Genomic DNA, 16,989 nt, shown 5'->3' on the forward strand with positions numbered 1-16,989 from the left:
TTTTATAATTCACAAGTTATAAACAGAAACTATAATAGGAAATCTTAACTATAAATATAAAATCCTTCCCATTGTATGTTGTAGGAAAACAAATAGATTGTCAAGATGTTTGTGATGTTGAGGGCAGAATGTCTGGGGAAAGTACCAGAGATTTAACAGGCTTTGAGTCCCAAAAGATTAAGAACCTAGGTAGGCTGGGTGTAAACCAATTCAGTTCCAACTTGGGAAAACATCTTACAAGCTATATGAATATCCCAAATCTCTTAATTTTGTAATCCCATACTGGAGCTTTAATTCAAGAAAATACAGACATACTTTGTTTTATTGCACGTTGCTCCACTGTACTTCACTTTAGTGCACTCTGCAGATACTGCTTCCTTTTTTTGTTTTGCAGTTTTTGGCCGGGGCTGGGTTTGAATCCACCACCTCCAGTATATGGGGCCTGGTGCCCTACTCCTTGAGCCACAGGTGCCACCTGCATTTTTTACAAATTGAAGATTTGTGGCACAGCTTCATCAAGCAAGTCTGTAGTGCCATTTTTTCCAAAGGAATGTGTTCATTTCATGTCTGGGTCACAATTTGATAATTCTCCCAATATTTCAAAGTTTCTCATTAGTTGTTATATATCTATTATGGCGATCTGTGGTCAGCGATTTTTGATGTTACTAATGAAGTCACTTTGGGGCACTATGAACTGCACTCATGTAGAACACTGAACTTGGTCATTAGATGTGTGTGTTCTGAGTGCTCCATCATTCATCTGTCTTTGTCCTCACGTCAGGCCTCCCTATTCATTGAGCCACAACAATGTTGAAATTAGGCCAGTTAGTAACCTCACAAAGGCCTCTAAGTGTTCAAGTGAAAGGGAAAATCTCAAAATCACATGTATTTCACTTTAAATCAAAAGTTAGAAATCATTAAGCTTAGGGAAGAAGGCATGTGGAAAGCTGAGATAGGCTGAAAACTTGGCCTCTCCTGCTAAACAGTTAGTCAAGTTGGGAATGCAAAGGAAAAGTTCTTGAAGGAAATTAAAAGTGCTACCCTAGTGAATACACAAATGATAAGAAAGAAAAACAGCCTTATTGCTGATATGGTGAAAGTTATTAGTGGTCTGGATAGAAGATCAAAGCAACCACAACATTCACTCAAGCCAAAGCCTAATCCAGAGCAAGGCTCTAACTCTTTTCAATTCTATGAAAGCTGAGCGAGGTAAGAAAGCTGAGCGAGGTAAGGAAGCTGAGTAAGAATAGGTGAAAACTAGCAGAGCTCGCCTCATGAGGTTTAAGGAAAGAAGCAGTTTTCATAACATGAAAGTATAAGGTGAAGCATCAAGTGCTGATGAAGAAACTGCAGCAGGTTATCCAGGAGATCTCGCTAAGATCATTACTGAAGGTGGCTACACTAAATGACAGATTTTCTTTCTTTTTTTTTTTTGTAGTTTTGGCCAGGGCTGGGCTCGAACCCGCCACACCTGGTATATGGGGCCAGCACCCTACTCCTTGAGCCACAGGTGCTGCCCTAAATGACAGACTTTCAATGTGGATAAAACAGCCTTATATCGGAAGAAGCAGCCATTTAGGTCTTTCATAATTAGAGAAGAGAAGTCAATGCCTGGTTTCAAAGCTTAAAAGGACAGGCTGACTCTCTTGTTAGGGGTTAAGAAGTTGATAACTTGGGCGGCGCCTGTGGCTCAGTCCGTAAGGCGCTGGCCCCATATACCAAGGGTGGCGGGTTCAAACCCGGCCCCAGCTGAACTGCAACCAAAAAATAGCTGGGCATTGTGGCAGGCGCCTGTAGTCCCAGCTACTCAGGAGGCTGAGGCAAGAGAATCGCTTAAGCCCAGGACTTGGAGGTTGCTGTGAGTTGTGTGATGTCATGGCACTCTACCGAGGGCCATAAAGTGAGACTCTGTCTCTACAAAAAAAAAAAAAAAAAGAAGTTGATAACTTAAAGTTGAACCCAATGCTCATTTGCAGTTCTAAAAATCTTTGGACCCTTAAGAATAATGCTAACTCTACTCTACCTTTGCTGTATAAATGGAACAATAAAGCCTGGATTATGGCATGGTTTACCAAATATTTAAAGCCCACTGTTGAGACCTATTGCTCAGAAAAAAAAATTTTTTCCCCCAAAATATCTCTCTCATTGACAATGAATGCATTTGGTCACCCAAGCTGTAATGGAGATTTACAAAGAAATTAGTATTATTTTCATGCCTGCTAACACAACATCCATTTTGCAGGTCATAGATCAAAGAGTGATTTCAAATTTCAAATCCTCTTCTGTAAGATAAACATTTCATAAGGCTGCCATAGATAGTGATTCCTCGATGGATCAGGGAAAAGTATGCTGAAAACCTTCTGAAAATTATTTACCGTTATAGATGCCATTAAGAAGATTTATGATTCATGAGAGGAGGTCAAAATACTATGTATAAGCACATATTACAGCTCACAGCAACCTCAGACTCTTTGGGCTTAAGGGATTCTCTGGCCTCAGCCTCCCAAGTAGCTGGGACTATAGGCACCCGCCACAATGCCTGGCTATTTCTTTGTTGGTTTTTAGAGGCAGAGTCTCACTTTGTTGCCCTCGGTAGAGTATTGTGGCATCACAGCTCACAGCAACCTCCAGCTCTTGGGCTTCAGAGATTCTCTTGCCTCAGCCTCTTGAGTAGCTGGGACTACAGGTGCTCGCCACAATGCCCCGCTATTTTTTTGTTGCAGTTTGGCGGGGACGGGGTTCAAACCAGCCACCCTTGGTATCTGGGCCCGGCGCCCTACTCACTGAGCCACAGGTGCCGCCCTATTCTTTGTTGTTGTTGTTGCAGTTGGCATTGTTGTTTTAGCTGGCCCGGGCTGGTTTTGAAACTGCTTGCCATTGTGTATGTGGCTGGAGCCTTAACCACTGAGCTATGGGCAACGAACCATGTGTGTTATTTATTTATTTATTTATTTATTTTTATTTATTTTTTTGGTAAGTTGTCGCTCTGGGTAGAGTGCCGTGGTGTGTGTGTTATTTTTTAAGAGATAAGAGTCTTGCTATGTTGCTTAGGCTGGTCTCAAACTCTTGAGTTCAAGTGATCCTCCCACTTCAGCCTCTCAAGTAGCTGAGACCAGAGAAGTGCACCACCAAGCCTGGACAGACTCACTTTATTGTGACATTTGCTTTATTGCAGTGGTCTAGAACTGACCCTGCCATGTCTCCAGGTATGCCTATACTGAAAAATCAGTGAAAATAATGGCAAAAAATCTCCTGCACATAAAGACACTCCCTGTAGCTTTATGATGTATTTAATGGAGTAAATGGGGATCCATCTAGAAGTCCAACAGCGAGCAGCTGGAGATGGCTAATGTTTCCATTGGTGGACTCATACTCTGCCATCTCTAACAATAAATGTGACAGTTTTAGAGAAGCATGGGACTGTGTTTGTCAACTAATGCTGTGTGAAGAAAACAGAATGCAATATTGCATTTATGTATTGGTTATAGAGTTGATCAGGAAGACAGCAAAGATGGAAGAGAAGGAGAGAGACAGGGTGAGAGGGAGGAAGAGTGCAGAAAAATAAATGCAGTTACTGTATAGTTATAGGATTACAGGGATTTTTTGGAAATGTCTTTAAAAGACATGTTTTTATAGTAAATATGAACTATACATGGCAGCTCTGTGACTTCAGGCAAATTACTTAATTTCCTTGAAACTGTTCGCTCCTAGGCAAAATGGGCAGGTGTATTGCCTGAGCTCACACGTTGGAGACCAGCCTGAGCCAGAGAGAGACCCCATGTCTAAAAATGGCCAGGTTTTGTGGTGGGTGCCTGTAGTCCCAGCTATTTGAGAGGCTGAGGCAAGAGAATCCCTTGAGCCCAAGAATTCGAGGTTGCTGTGAGTTGTGATGCCATCGCACTCTACAGAGGGCAACAAAGTGAGAGTCTGTCTCCAAAAAAAAGAAAAGAAAGAACCCTTTGTTCCAGGAATTTCACGTCTGGGAACTCATCCTTAGACATTAACTTTAGTAAATAATCTGACTAGTACACCAAGAAGTGTAAACAAGAATGTTTATATCAGAGTAAATTATGAAACATACATTTAATAGAATTCTCAGGAGCTATTAAAGAAGATATGATACACCTTTATGTAACAATATAGAGATGTACCTGTATCATTACATAGAAAGAAGACAGAGTAATATGATCTCATTTACATAAGAAAGTATATGTATGCATAAAAGTATAGAATGAGAGATACAAACTGTCATCAGGGGTCCCTTCTGCCAAGACTCTCACTTGCTCTGAATTATTTGAAATTTTAATACATATAATTTACCATCAGAAAAATCCATGATTCTGTGTGTGTTAGATTAAAATAAGACTCCTGGCTTCGGTAAGGAATTCCAAGATTGGAGACTGAATACTGGTAAAATATGGCAAAGTTGGTTTTTCATCAGTTCAGAAGCCACTTAGTCCCAGGTCTGGGAGTCACCATCTGTGGTAAATTCAGCTTTGGAGCAGAGATTTCCTTAGTTAATAACAATGGTAATAGAAGCTTTCATAGAGTACTCCACGTTCTGTATGGTCAGTTTTGCTTGACAGACAACAACCCCACAAGACAGGTAATATTCCCTAGAACACTGCCTCCCTTTGTTCTCAGCCTCCTCCAACCTTCTCACTTTTCTACCCACCCAAATCCTCTGAGTCCTCTGAGACTTATGTCAAATGCCACCTCCTCCTTCCCCAAAGATACACCAGCCTCCCCTTGATGGATACCATTGGTCCTCCCCCAGCCCCAGGACACCCATCTGCTTTTCTTTCAGGACACTACCACATGCTGCTGACACAAGAGCTCTCTGCAGGTGTGTGCCTTGTCTGTGGACTAGACCCATTTACCTGTGTGTCCTCAGTGCTGGCCCCATGTGCAGTAGGTGCTCAGCGCACTTTGGTTGCTGAGTGAGGAGATCGAGAGTGAATGAGAGCTGATGAGATTGTGGGCAGAGGGCAGGGTGTGGGTGAATGGGGAGAGGGATGGGCAGAGAGCTGGATGAGCCCTCAAATCCAGGGCAGTCCTGGCCCTGGCCTTGTTGGCAATGACAGTGGGATCACAGCCAGCACTTCTTCAGGGTGAATAACCTCAGGGCTCTGCCCATCCAGGTCCTGCCCATATCATAAAACAGCAAGAGCTTCCTCTTCAGGGCAGGACAGAGAAGGGCATGGGGTGATTTAGGGGCTGAGCCTTAGCAGTGGGAGAGTTTATAAGCCAGGACACTAGACCCCTCGGCAATGACTGTCTCCTGACTCCTCTGCTCTCTAGTCTCGAGACTCCCAGCAATATGGCCTTCAACGGCAAGTTCGAGATGGAGAGTGAGAAGAATTATGATGAGTTCATGAAGCGCCTCGGTAAGTAAGCTCCTAAGTATGCCTTCCCTGGAGCTGGCTTGTCATTTCTGGGCCAGCAATCCAAACCCCTAAGGACAGGACTTCATTCATTCATGCATTTGTTGAACAGCTACTCTGTTCTAGGCTCTGAGGATAAGAACCATACAACATTTTTTAAAACACTTAGAGAATATTAATGGAAAATGGAAAACTTAAAGCCCAGAGAAGTTGAGGAACTAACTCAGGGTCACACAGCTAGTAATCAGTGAAGTGGAAATCTTGTTTGAGGTAGAGATTTGGCATTTATTCATCAAAGCTTTTACTGAACATCTGCTATATGCAAGGGCTATCTCTGTGTCACTGATGGGGCTTCAGCATGATTTACTCAAGTCAGTAACCAAAGTCATTAACACCCAGGATCCTATGATGGGGGTGTTATCACACCCTGCCTAGGAGAGGTAACTAAGCAATGAGTAGAAAGAGCAGGTTTGATTAGCTGTTCCTTCACTCAGTCATTCGACAAACTTTTGCTGTGGTGGACACTGTCAGCAGAGAGACCAACAGTGTCACTCCTCTTACTACTTGACTTATAACACTAATCTGTTGTGAGAAACCACTGACACAGTAGATCTGATAATCCCTAGGAAATCTCTGTGCATTATCGAAGTCTGAGAAAGTGCAATTGTTGAGATTCAGAGACAGCCCCAGGGGACCCACGCCCGATCTCCTGGCACCCACTTCTTACCACCCATTGGTCCAGAGCAGCCCTGAGAGCATGGCCTTTTGCCCTGGGACCTTAAGGAGGCAAGAGCCCTTTGCAGTCAATTATTGGCAGTGGCCCTGAAGGACCCTGTGACAGTCCAGTGTTGTGGAACTGGAAGTGAGTCCAGGTTAGTTCTAAACCCAATTCTGCCATTAAACTCTACCTAGAAGCTGGGAAGCCACTTTCCTCATGTGAGTTTTGTTTGCTACCTAGAAAATAAGAGCATTAGAAGACACAATCTTGCACTCTCGAGGTGACGTGGGTGGATCGCCTAAGCTCAGGAGTTCCAGATCAGCATGAGCAAGAGCGAGATCCCATCTCTATTAAAAATAGAAAAAAAAAAAAAAATGGCTTGGCACCTGTGGCTCAAGCAGCTAAGGCGCCAGCCACATACATCTGAGCTGGCTGGTTCAAATCCAGCCTGGGCCCGCCAATCAACAATGACAACTACAACCAAAAAATAGCCAGGTATTGCAGCAGGTTTCTGTAAGTCCCAGCTACTTGGGAGGCTGAGGCAAGAAAATCATTTAAGCCCAGGAGTTGGAGGTTCCTGTGAGCTGTGATGCCATGGCACACTACCCAGGGTGATAGCTTGAGGCTCTGTCTTAAAAAACAAAAAACAGAAAAAACCCAGCCAGCCATTGGCTGTAGTCCCAGATACTTGGGAGGCTGAGGCAAGAGAATCACTTTAGCCCAAGAGTTTTTGTTTTAGACAGAGTCTCACTTTGTCACCCTTGGTAGAATGCCATGGCATCATAACTCATAGCAAACTCAAACTCTTGGGCTCAGGTGAGCGAGGTCTCGCTCTTGCTCAGGCAGGTCTGGAATTCCTGAGCTCAGGCAATTCACCCACCTCAGCCTCCCAGAGTGCTAGCATTATAGGCGTGAACCACTGTGCCCAGCCAAACCCAAGAGTTTGAGGTTCCTGTGAACTATGACACCATGCCACTCCAGCTTGGGCAACAGAGTGAGACTCTGTCTCAAAAAAAGAAGAAGACATGGGCTCAGCACCTGTAGCACAGTGGTTACAGGGGTGGGTTAGAGCCTGGCCTGGGCCTGCTAAAACAACAATGACAACTGCAACAAAAAATCACCGGGCGTTGTGGTGGGTGCTTATAGTCCCAGCTACTTGGGAGGCTGAGGCAAGAGAACTGCTGAAGTCCAAGAGTTTGAAGTGGCTGTGAGCTGTGACGTCACAGCAGTCTACCATGAGGGCGACATAGTGAGACTCTGTCTCAAAAAAAAAAGAAGAAGAAGAAGACACAATCTTGAAGGTCTCATTCATCCCAGAACTTTGTGAGCTTAGCAAGTTTCTGTTATGTTTATAAGCTATTACCATCAGAAGATCAGCTGTTATTGACGAGCACCCACTACATGCCAGAAGCTTCACAAGACACATTGCATTGAATTTAGTTCTTTTAACAGCCCTGTGAGATGGGCCTTATTATCCCCATTTTGAGGATGAAAACCCCATTTAGTGGATGATAGTAACTTGCCCTGGCTACCTGGCTTACAGCAGTGCTGGAATTAAGTCATGTATCATCTGTCTCAGTCACTGTGCTCTTAGCCTGCAGGCTAATGTGCCATGTGGGTGGGGTGGGGGAGATTTTTCTCCAGATTATAGGGTTAAAAGCAGCTCCTTACATGGCCACTCTGCTTATTGCTGGGCTCAGGGATCTCCAGTGACGTGATTGAAAAAGCCCGCAACTTTAAGACCATCACGGAGGTAAAGCAGGACGGGCAGGATTTCACCTGGTCCCAGAACTATTCTGGGGGCCATATTGTGACCAACAAGTTCACCATTGGGAAGGAATGCGACTTACAGACCATGACCGGCAAGAAGTTCAAGGTGAGAAGCCTCTGGCTGATTTTTCCATCTCAGACATGGTCCCCCTGATCTCAAGCCAAGGCTCCTTTCTCTAGTTTAGCCTCTGGAATTCAGAGTTTGAGTTACTTGGCAGTTTAATACTCCTGGTTTTTAACAGTCAATAATGGACACTATAATGGTAATGAAAATAGCTAATATTTGCTGAGCATTTAAACCTAGACATCTGCTGAATAGTGGATTCATCTTAATGCAGTTAACCCTATGAAGTTGCTACAATTACTGTCCTCATTTTACAGATGGGGAGGGAGCTGAGTTGTGGGATTAAATGGCTTGCCCTCCATCCCATGGCAAGGACAGGCCTTCACACTGGGGCAAGTAACTATCTGAGCCTCAGGCCATCTGGCTCCAGAGATGTTTTGTGCTATCTCCCAGTTTATCATAGAGAAAGGGCCCAGGCCTGGGAGTGAGCCCCAGCTGGATTTGAAACTATGCTCTCCCATCTGCAGATGTGGGGCCCTGAGCAAGTCATTTCATTTCCCTGACCCTCAGATCTCCAGTACGCAAAATGGGGCTAGGTGCCGTCCCTAGAAAATGCATAGCACCTAGCATAGGGCTAGAAGAAAACAATTTAGTAATTTTCTTTTCTTTTCTTTCTTTCTCTTTCTTTCTTTCTCTCTCTCTCTCTTCTTCTTTTTTTTTTTTTTTTTCCAGAGTCTTACTCTGTCATCCTGGGTAGAGTGCTGTGGCATCATAGCTCATAGCAACCTCAAACTCCTGGACTCAAGTCATCTTTTAGTCTCAGCTTCCAGAGTAGCTGGGACTACAGGCACTTAGTAATTTACTTCTGTTGTAGAGATGGAGAAACTGATGTTCACAGAGGCCAAGTAGTGTCCTAAGGCCCTGCAGCCAGAACATGGTTGGGAAGGCCTGTCTCACAGCACAGCCCCTCTGCAATGGACAAGCCCTCATCTGGTGCACACAGTAGTCAGTCCACTGATTAATCCAGCCTGGTGGTTCTTTCTGAAGCAAAGTTCTAGGTGCCCTGACGAATCCCTGCTTGGCCTTCCATGCTGACCTGCTCCCACCCACATGTGCATTTATCATTTGCTGAGGAGGAACTGACCCCAGCAGTCTGGCTGCAGACAGCCTACCCTTTTTGTCACTTCTTTCCCATGCAGCACAGAGATAACATGCCTGGGCCCTGAAGTCTGGGTTTGAATCTGCAATCTTGGGTAGCGGAGAAGCTAAAGGGGCTGGTTGTGTCTACTCTACCCAGGCTTGTCTCTCAGGCTTTCTACCCAGTCTGGATCCCCTCTGCAGACCCTAACCATGACCGTGAGGGTACTTTTACACTCCAGGACGCCAAGGCCAAGAGTAAGCAGCTATGGTATTCATCTTTTTCTGCTTGGATTTTTTAAAGATTAATGACCTCTCATGGAAGTCTTTTTGGGTCAGCACATGTTGATTTTCCGTATTCTTTTTAATGGGTGCACAGTATCCTAGAGCATGGAAATGCCATAATGTATTAAACCGCTCCCTCATGATAGATATGTGGGCTGGCCTATGCTGAAGATTTGTGTTGTTTGCTATTACAAACACTGCTGCAATCCACATGCTTGGACAACATCATATCCTCCTAATATTGATGACTGTAACTAACTCTGTGGCTCACACCTAGGGAGAGCTCACCTAGTGCAAACACTGTTCTCTGTACACTGCACATCTGTCATTTAACCCTCCCAAGTGGTAGGTACAGTTACCACCTCCACTTTAGAGGTGGGTAAACAGAGGCACAGAGAGGTTAAGTGACATATTCAAGGTTGTCTGTCTTTATCTTAGGAAAGATGTCATTGTATGTCCACAGTCAAATTTCTAGAGGAGCTTGCTGGGCTGTAGGAAAGCCTTTTCATCCCCAAGGGGCTGGTCTGTGTGTGGGACCCAGACAACGCAAGCAGGCTCAGTGCTATGCTTCCCTTATAGGTTACCGTGGAGATGGAGGGAGGGAAGGTGGTGGCGAACTTCCCTAACTATCGCCAGACTTCGGAGATCGTGGGTGACAAGCTGGTGGAGGTGAGTTCGCTGCTTGTTCCTGGGATGATCCCTAGAAATTGTTCTGCCTCACCCTACCCCCATCACCAGCCACAGTCCCCCAGAGGCGGGCCAGCTTTACAAGCACTTTAAAGCTCTGGGTCCACGTTATCTGATCTTCGCAATAACCTTGTTAGGGTGGGTATTTTTATTTCCATTTTATAGGTGAGGAGACTGAGGCACAGGAAAACTAAGCAATAGTGGACAGTGTTGGGATTTGACTCTAGGTCTAGGCAGTCTGATTCCAGTGCCCACACTCAGCCACCTCAGGGACAGAAGTCTGGAAGCCTGTGGCCCCTTCAGCAGCAGCCATCACTTTACTACATTTCCACAAAGGACTTCAGACTCTTCTATGAGAGATTCTGATTTCTTAAAAGAAACTGGAAATTTGCACTTTGTGTGAAATCTCCTCTGTATTAAACGTTGACAACTAATTAAGAATTTTTTTTAAATGCCAGCAGGTCCAAATCACACATCTGTGGACTGAGCCCTTCCACGCTGGAGGTGCTGCCCTGGGGGGTGCTTTTTCTCTCACTGCTTTTTCTCCCCCTGGGTCTCCAGAGTTTTCTCCAGGAAAAAGAAATGGGCATGAAGTTAAAAGGGAAAGGAAAGTATTTCCACACTTCATCCTCCATTGTGAGCATGGACCCAGCCAGAGCCGCTCTGGGGTCTAGTGTAGGCCTATAAAGAGCCCTTCCCTCCTCCCAGAAGCTCCCCAGCAGGGAAGGAAGTGTTGAGGGAGCAGGGTTTGCTATCCCTTTCCTCCTCTTGCCCCTGTCTCTCTTTTCCACTTGTTTCCTGGTAGCCTCACCTCAAGCCTTGTATAGAGGAAAGGAGCACACTGCCTCTCTCAGTCTGGGGTCCTATAACAAGAGTACCGTAGATCAGATGGCTCATACAGCAAACATTTACTCCTCACTGTTCTGGAGGCTGAGAAGGGCAGGATCAGGGTGCCGGCATGGTCTGGGTCTGGAGAGGGCCCTTTTCCTGGTTTCTTCCCACAGCAGAGAGATTACCTCTTGTCTCTCTCATAACTTCTTTTTTATGAGATGGAGTCTTGCTCTGTCGCTCAGGCTAGAGGGCAGTGGTGTCATCATAGCTCATGCAGCCTCCAACTCCTGGGAGGATCACTTGAGCTTCCCACTTTGGCCTCCCAAAGTGCTGGGATTACATGCACGAGCCACCACATGCCACCTTTCATGTTTTCTTATAAGTGCACTAATCCCTCCTGATAGCTCCACCCTCATGACCTAATTACCTCCTGAAGGTCCTATCTCCAAATATCATCACCTGGGACATTAAAGCTTCAACATAGGATTTGGGGGGAGTGGGACACAGAAACATGCAGTGCACAACAACCATAATTTCCATTTTTACAGAGAAGCCTTACAAGGCTCAGAGACAACACGTGACTTGCCCAAGGCCACACAGCTAGTACACAGTGAAGGCAGATCCCAAGAGCTGCCTTTTAGACTAGACTTTCCGCTTGTTCTTCCCAGGGCAGTTAGTCTTTTATCTCCCTTTACCTTTTTTTAAATTTAAAAATTAGCAAGTGTATGTATAGTGTTGAAAAAGTGTTAAAAAGTACAAAAGTGACTATCCCTCTTCTTCTGGGTGAAAATTGAAGGCCTGGAGAATCTGATGAAAGCTTTGGACATGGTTTTACGTGAATTGTGAGCTGATTCCCAGAAGCAAAGCTCCCTGGCCTTTGGGATGTGCAGAGTGAGCACATGGTGCGAGAACCGAAAGCAGAAGCACAGTCTCTTATGTCTGGCAAGAGAATCATCTTCCTAAGCTGAACAAATCTGTTTCTCAATTCCTAGAGGCTTGTGACCATGGCTCCTGTGTAGTGTAAGCAGTGCCTAGAGTTCAGGGTCATTATGTGCACACAGGAACGCACACATGCACACACGTGCAATTGCACATCAACTGGGCACTGAGAAAAAGACGTCCCAGTTACAAATCTCTCATCTTTACAGATCCAGAATAGAAAGCACATTTTGTGACCCCCTCCTCCTGCCTCCAGTACCCATGCCGTGCTCCCCTCACCTCTCCCTTACACGGAGCCCCAGCCTCCTCCCCCGCCCCACCTCTCCCCAATCCCATCTTCCATCCATTCCACAGGCACATCACTTTGCACTGCTGCCCTCTAATAGGAATCAAACGCCTCCTGATCCCCAGCTTCTGTGCTGCCCCATCCCACAGGTTCCTGCAGCCTAGCCCCCAAGGACCAGGTGCTCAGAGCCAGTCCCACCCTCTCTCCTGTCTATCTCCCTTTAGGTGCCATGTGGTTCCTTCTGCTCTGAATTCCCTTTCTCCTGTTTGCTTTTCTAAATCCAGTGTATTCTTCAGGATTCTGTCCAACAGCCAGTTCCCTCCCTCTTCCTTGCCAGTGGCTCCCGGCCTCCTCTGAGCTGGCCACTGCCCCCTCCCATGGAGTGCTGCACTTTCCACTGGGTATCTGCCCAGCCCGTGACACATACACATCCAACAACAGCATGGCTTGATGGTGGGGAGCCCAGGGCTTGCACACTGTGGGCCAGCAGCGAACAGCACCCCCTTTGCCTGCTTCTCTTACTAGATCTTAGTAAGGGTGAGAGTGAGGACCTCGTCTTCCTGTCATTAAGTGTGTGACAGGTGCCCACAACGCTGTGTGCTGGAATATGGCCTGTTGACTTTCTCTAAACCTCAATTTTTTTTTCTGTTTAATGGAGGCAGCCTCATAGGGCTGCTAGGAGGATTAAATGGAATCATGCCAGGGAAGTGTCCACATGGGCAAACTGAAAGGAACAGAGATGGAAGCTTAGCACCTCAGAGCCACATCATCCCCTGTAGCTGGTTAGCGTTTTCACCTTATTAAGTCTGGACACCGGGACAAATTGGGAAACTGAGGCCTGGAGAAGTGGTGCACCTGACTCCTATTCATTTGGGGCTGGGATTGGAGGCTGGTCTTCCTTCAGCTATGCCCTTGGTCACCCTGGGGGAGTCTGGCTGGGGTGGGGACTGATTCCCTCTGTTCTGGCTGCTTTTTTCAGACCTCCACCTTCGGGGACGTGACCTATGAGCGTGTGAGCAAGAGGGTGGCCTAAGCCAGGCCAGGGCCAATGGGCTATAAACCCACTAATAAAATTGATAAACAAACAGAAACTGTTCACTCCAGAGTCTCTTTGGTTTTGTTTTCTGTCAATTTGGGATAGCTTTGGCTGTGTGGGGGTGGGAAAGCCCCTAAGAATAGCCATACAGGCCAAAGGCTGGCCCTGAGATCCCTGTGGGAGTTGTACCATGGCAGGCCAAGACATGAATGTGGGCTGCAGCACTCCTTGCCCCTGGGGAGGCTGCAGGGGTGCATGGGAAGCAAGGTGGGCACACCTCTGTGCTGATAGAGGGCTCCTTTAAAGAGACAAAGTCACCTGGGAGGGGTAACATGAGGATTATCAGGCCATACGACAGGCCTGCCAGGGCTCTGAGGTTGGGGGGAAAGGCCCAAGCTACAGGGCTCCCAGGCAGGAAATGGATGTCCCAGGGCTCCACCAGGGAAGCTCTTGTGGCTTGGCTGTGGCTCTGCTGTTATTTGCTGTGGAGTCATCGTGGGCCTCAGTTTAAGCACTGATACAAAGGGGGCCGGGAGGACCAATGACGGGCGGAGGGAAAATGGTAGTCTATGACGGGCGGAGGGAAAATGGAAAAGCAGAGGAGACGAAGAGATGGGAAGGGGCTGGAACATCCTGGTTTGGACTCAGAGGGCTTAGATGGGATGCCTGCAGGGAACTGTGAGAGGCTATTGTGGGCTAGGAAAGGTGCTTTGGAGGGCCACTCTGATCCTGTGGCAGCCCACAGCCCTCACTTGAGAAGCTTTCTTCCACTGCATTTGAGTTTAGCAGATGCCCTGAGACTGACAGCAAACTGTGTAGGCCTAGTGTGCAAGTACAGGAGGGTGACCCTTCTAGATGGTCCTGGCTAGACTATCCCTAACCAAAGAGCCCTAAACAAGGCTTCTTCCAACTTCCTTGCTCTTGGGAGTGTTGCCACATCTGGGTACTCCCTCACTTCTTTCACCCAATGTTTTTCTGCATGACAATTCACTTATTCTTACTGCAATAGAAACTTTATGTCGCTTCCATACACAGACAGCCACTATCATTCACCATAAGTGGAGTAAAACTATTTAAAAAGTCAAAGCTGAATGATGTTGACTTTTAGCTAGATTCTGTTGCCTGCTCAAAGCCCTGAGTCTGAGATCTCCCTTTGTGAAAAGAGTGAGAGGGGTAAAAGACATGGTATTGAATGAGAAGCTTCCTCCTTAACTAATCAAAATTACTAAGTGACTAACGAAAAGACACACTATAAGAGTTGAATTATCGAAGGCAAGTTGTACTTAAATTATCTTCAATGTGTAAGTTTCACATATGGGCTTTAAGAAATAAGGGTTTGCCTAGCAAGTTGCATAGGTTCACAATAGGTGTTGAATAAATGCTGCTTGACCTGAAATCCTATGCTATCTCCAGCCTTTCACTTTTGAGGACCAGTCTCAACCTGGACAGGTGTCATGGCTCAGCTCACTGGCAGTCTTTTCTCTTTGCCTCCCTTCACATTCTACCCTGAAACGTTGTTTATCTTTCTGAGAACATTACACAGTCTCTGCCCACTCACCTACCCAGCCAGGACCCCATGAATTCCATCGTTTTGCTAAGATTTATTGCTAATTAAGTGAACTAGGTAAGCATTAAATTAAACTAGTAGTGTTGCTGTTTCTTCTCCAGACTGAATAATTACTCATAATGAGCTTGGATAATAAGTCTCTAAATAAAAGAGAGTTAACCATAATCAGGCTGAAGAGAGAGAGAGAAGGAGGAGGAGGAGGAGGGAAAGGAGAGAGAGAGAGAGAGAGAGAAAGAGAAAGAGTTTTGCTTGTATAATTGATTCAAGGACAAAATCAAATTGCTGACAGGGGAGAAATTCTTAAGCCTGTGTTGTTACAAACTCACAGACTCATGGAATATGGAACAGCAGGACCTCAGCTCTCAGCTAGTTTAAACTTTGTATTTCACAGATATGGAAACTGAAGCTCAGAGAGGGGAAGAAATTCATCCAAGGTCACACAGCAGAGAATGAGTGAGTTTCTGAGAGTAATGTGTTGGGCTTCACTCACTGATGGAGGCAAATGGAGGAAGGTATGCTGGAGTAAAGCATCCATTTAGCTATCATCTTGCCAGGAGACTTCTTTAGCTAGAAGAGAAAGTGATCCAGAGTTTCAACTATGGAGTCACGCTGCCATGGGTCAAATCCCTCTTCTTTCATCCAGTAGTTGTGTCACCTTAGGTAAGTTCATCCATTTCTCTGAGCCTCAGTTTCTTCACCTGTAATCAGGGATAGCAACTGTACCTACTGAATAGAGTTGCTACAGACTCACTCAGGATTAGCTGCTACCACCATCACTACCACCTCCATTATCACCACCATCATTCTCAAATCAGTGTGATTAAAGGACTAGGAGTGTCTCTGCCGCCAACTTGTGAGCCTCATGTTGCCCACGGATAAAATGAGTTAATAAGACCTTTACTTGGTTACAGGGGAGTTGCAACAATTAAGGGTAAAAATCCACACTAAGTTAGACTGTCTTCATCATGTTGCTGTTTAAGATGCTGTAATGACTTCCCATTCCATAGTCCTCTGTTCAGGTGCTGTTTAGCCCAGGCTATTCATGACCTTACTCTTGGCTCTTAGTTGTTCTCTTTCCCACTCCATCAGAATAACTGCATCCCTCTTGGCAAGCTCATCTGGTGAAACATGGAGCGTCCCAAAATAATTTTTAAAGGCCATCAGTAGGGGACGCCCCATCACCCACCCTGCTGTCCCATGGACACCAGATGTGGGTACTGTATGTGGGGGATGTGCAAACAGTGATACCTTGAACGATCAGGCCTTGCTGTGGCTGTATTTCACCACAGGTGACATGGCTTGGGGGATCCACATGGGCTTCTCTTATCAGACACCTAAATGTGAGACCTAGACCCACTACTCACCCATGGTTACACCTTGAGCCTCTCTGAACTTCAGTAACCTCATATGGTATAATACTAGCTCATGATAGTATTGTGAACACAGAACAGGAATCACAGTGCATGAGGAAAGTGTCAAAGAGAGGGCCTGCGACATAGTAAGAATGCACAAAATTAAGGGGCTTTGCTCTGCCAGGCAGAATGGTTCATGACTATAATCCTAACACACTGGGAAGCCGAGGAGAGAAGAGAGAAGATCCCTCGAGCTTAAGAGTTCGAAACCGGCCTGTACAAGAGTGAGAACTTCCCTCTGCTAAAAATAGGAAAATTATGGACAGGTGCAGTGGCTGACACCTGTAATCCTAGCACTCTGGGAGGCGGAAGGCGGGCAGATTGTTTGAGCTTGAGACCAGCCTGAGCAAGAGCAACACCCTGTCTCTAAAAATAACCAGGCACTGTGGCAGGAACCTGTAGTTCCAGCTACTTGGTAGGCTGAGGTAAGAGGATCGCTTGAGCCCAAGAGTTTGAGGTTGCTGTGACCTGTGATGCCACGGCACTCTACCCCAGGGCAACTGAGTGAGACTCTGTCTCAAAAAAGAGAGAGAGAGTAAAAGGGAAAATTAATTCATTGGTGATTTATTTTTTCTTGAGACAGAGTCTCAAACTGTCGCCCTGGGTAAAGAAAGTGCCGTGGTGTCACAGCTTCCCAGCAACCTCAAATTCTTGGGCTTAAGCGATTCTCTTGCCTCAGCCTCCAAAGTAACTGGGATTACAGGCACTCGCCACAATGCCAGGCTATTTTTGTGTTGTAGTTGTCATTGTTGTTTGGTGGGCCCGTGCTGGATTCGAGCCTGCCAGCTCCAGTGTATGTGGCTGGTGGCCCTAGCTGCTTGAGCTACAGGCACTGAGCCTTCATTAGTGATCTTTAAAAATTTCGGTGGCACA

General features: G+C 46.0%; 2 protein-coding genes across 2 annotated transcripts in view; one reads left to right on the top strand and one right to left on the bottom strand.

Annotated features, from left to right (window-relative positions):
- CCNJL (cyclin J like) overlaps positions 1-16,989 on the bottom strand; it is a 121,983-nt gene that overhangs the window by 34,024 nt on the left and 70,970 nt on the right. The gene's annotated exons all lie outside the window — the stretch shown is intronic.
- FABP6 (fatty acid binding protein 6) lies at positions 5,315-13,191 on the top strand. Its single transcript, XM_053566659.1, has 4 exons — positions 5,315-5,387; positions 7,803-7,978; positions 9,938-10,027; positions 13,081-13,191. The coding sequence occupies exons 1-4, from the start codon at positions 5,321-5,323 to the stop codon at positions 13,132-13,134; spliced, it is 387 nt and encodes a 128-aa protein (XP_053422634.1). The 5' UTR covers positions 5,315-5,320; the 3' UTR covers positions 13,135-13,191.

Source organism: Nycticebus coucang, chromosome 17 (assembly GCF_027406575.1).
Source record: "Nycticebus coucang isolate mNycCou1 chromosome 17, mNycCou1.pri, whole genome shotgun sequence".
NCBI lineage: Eukaryota > Metazoa > Chordata > Mammalia > Primates > Lorisidae > Nycticebus > Nycticebus coucang.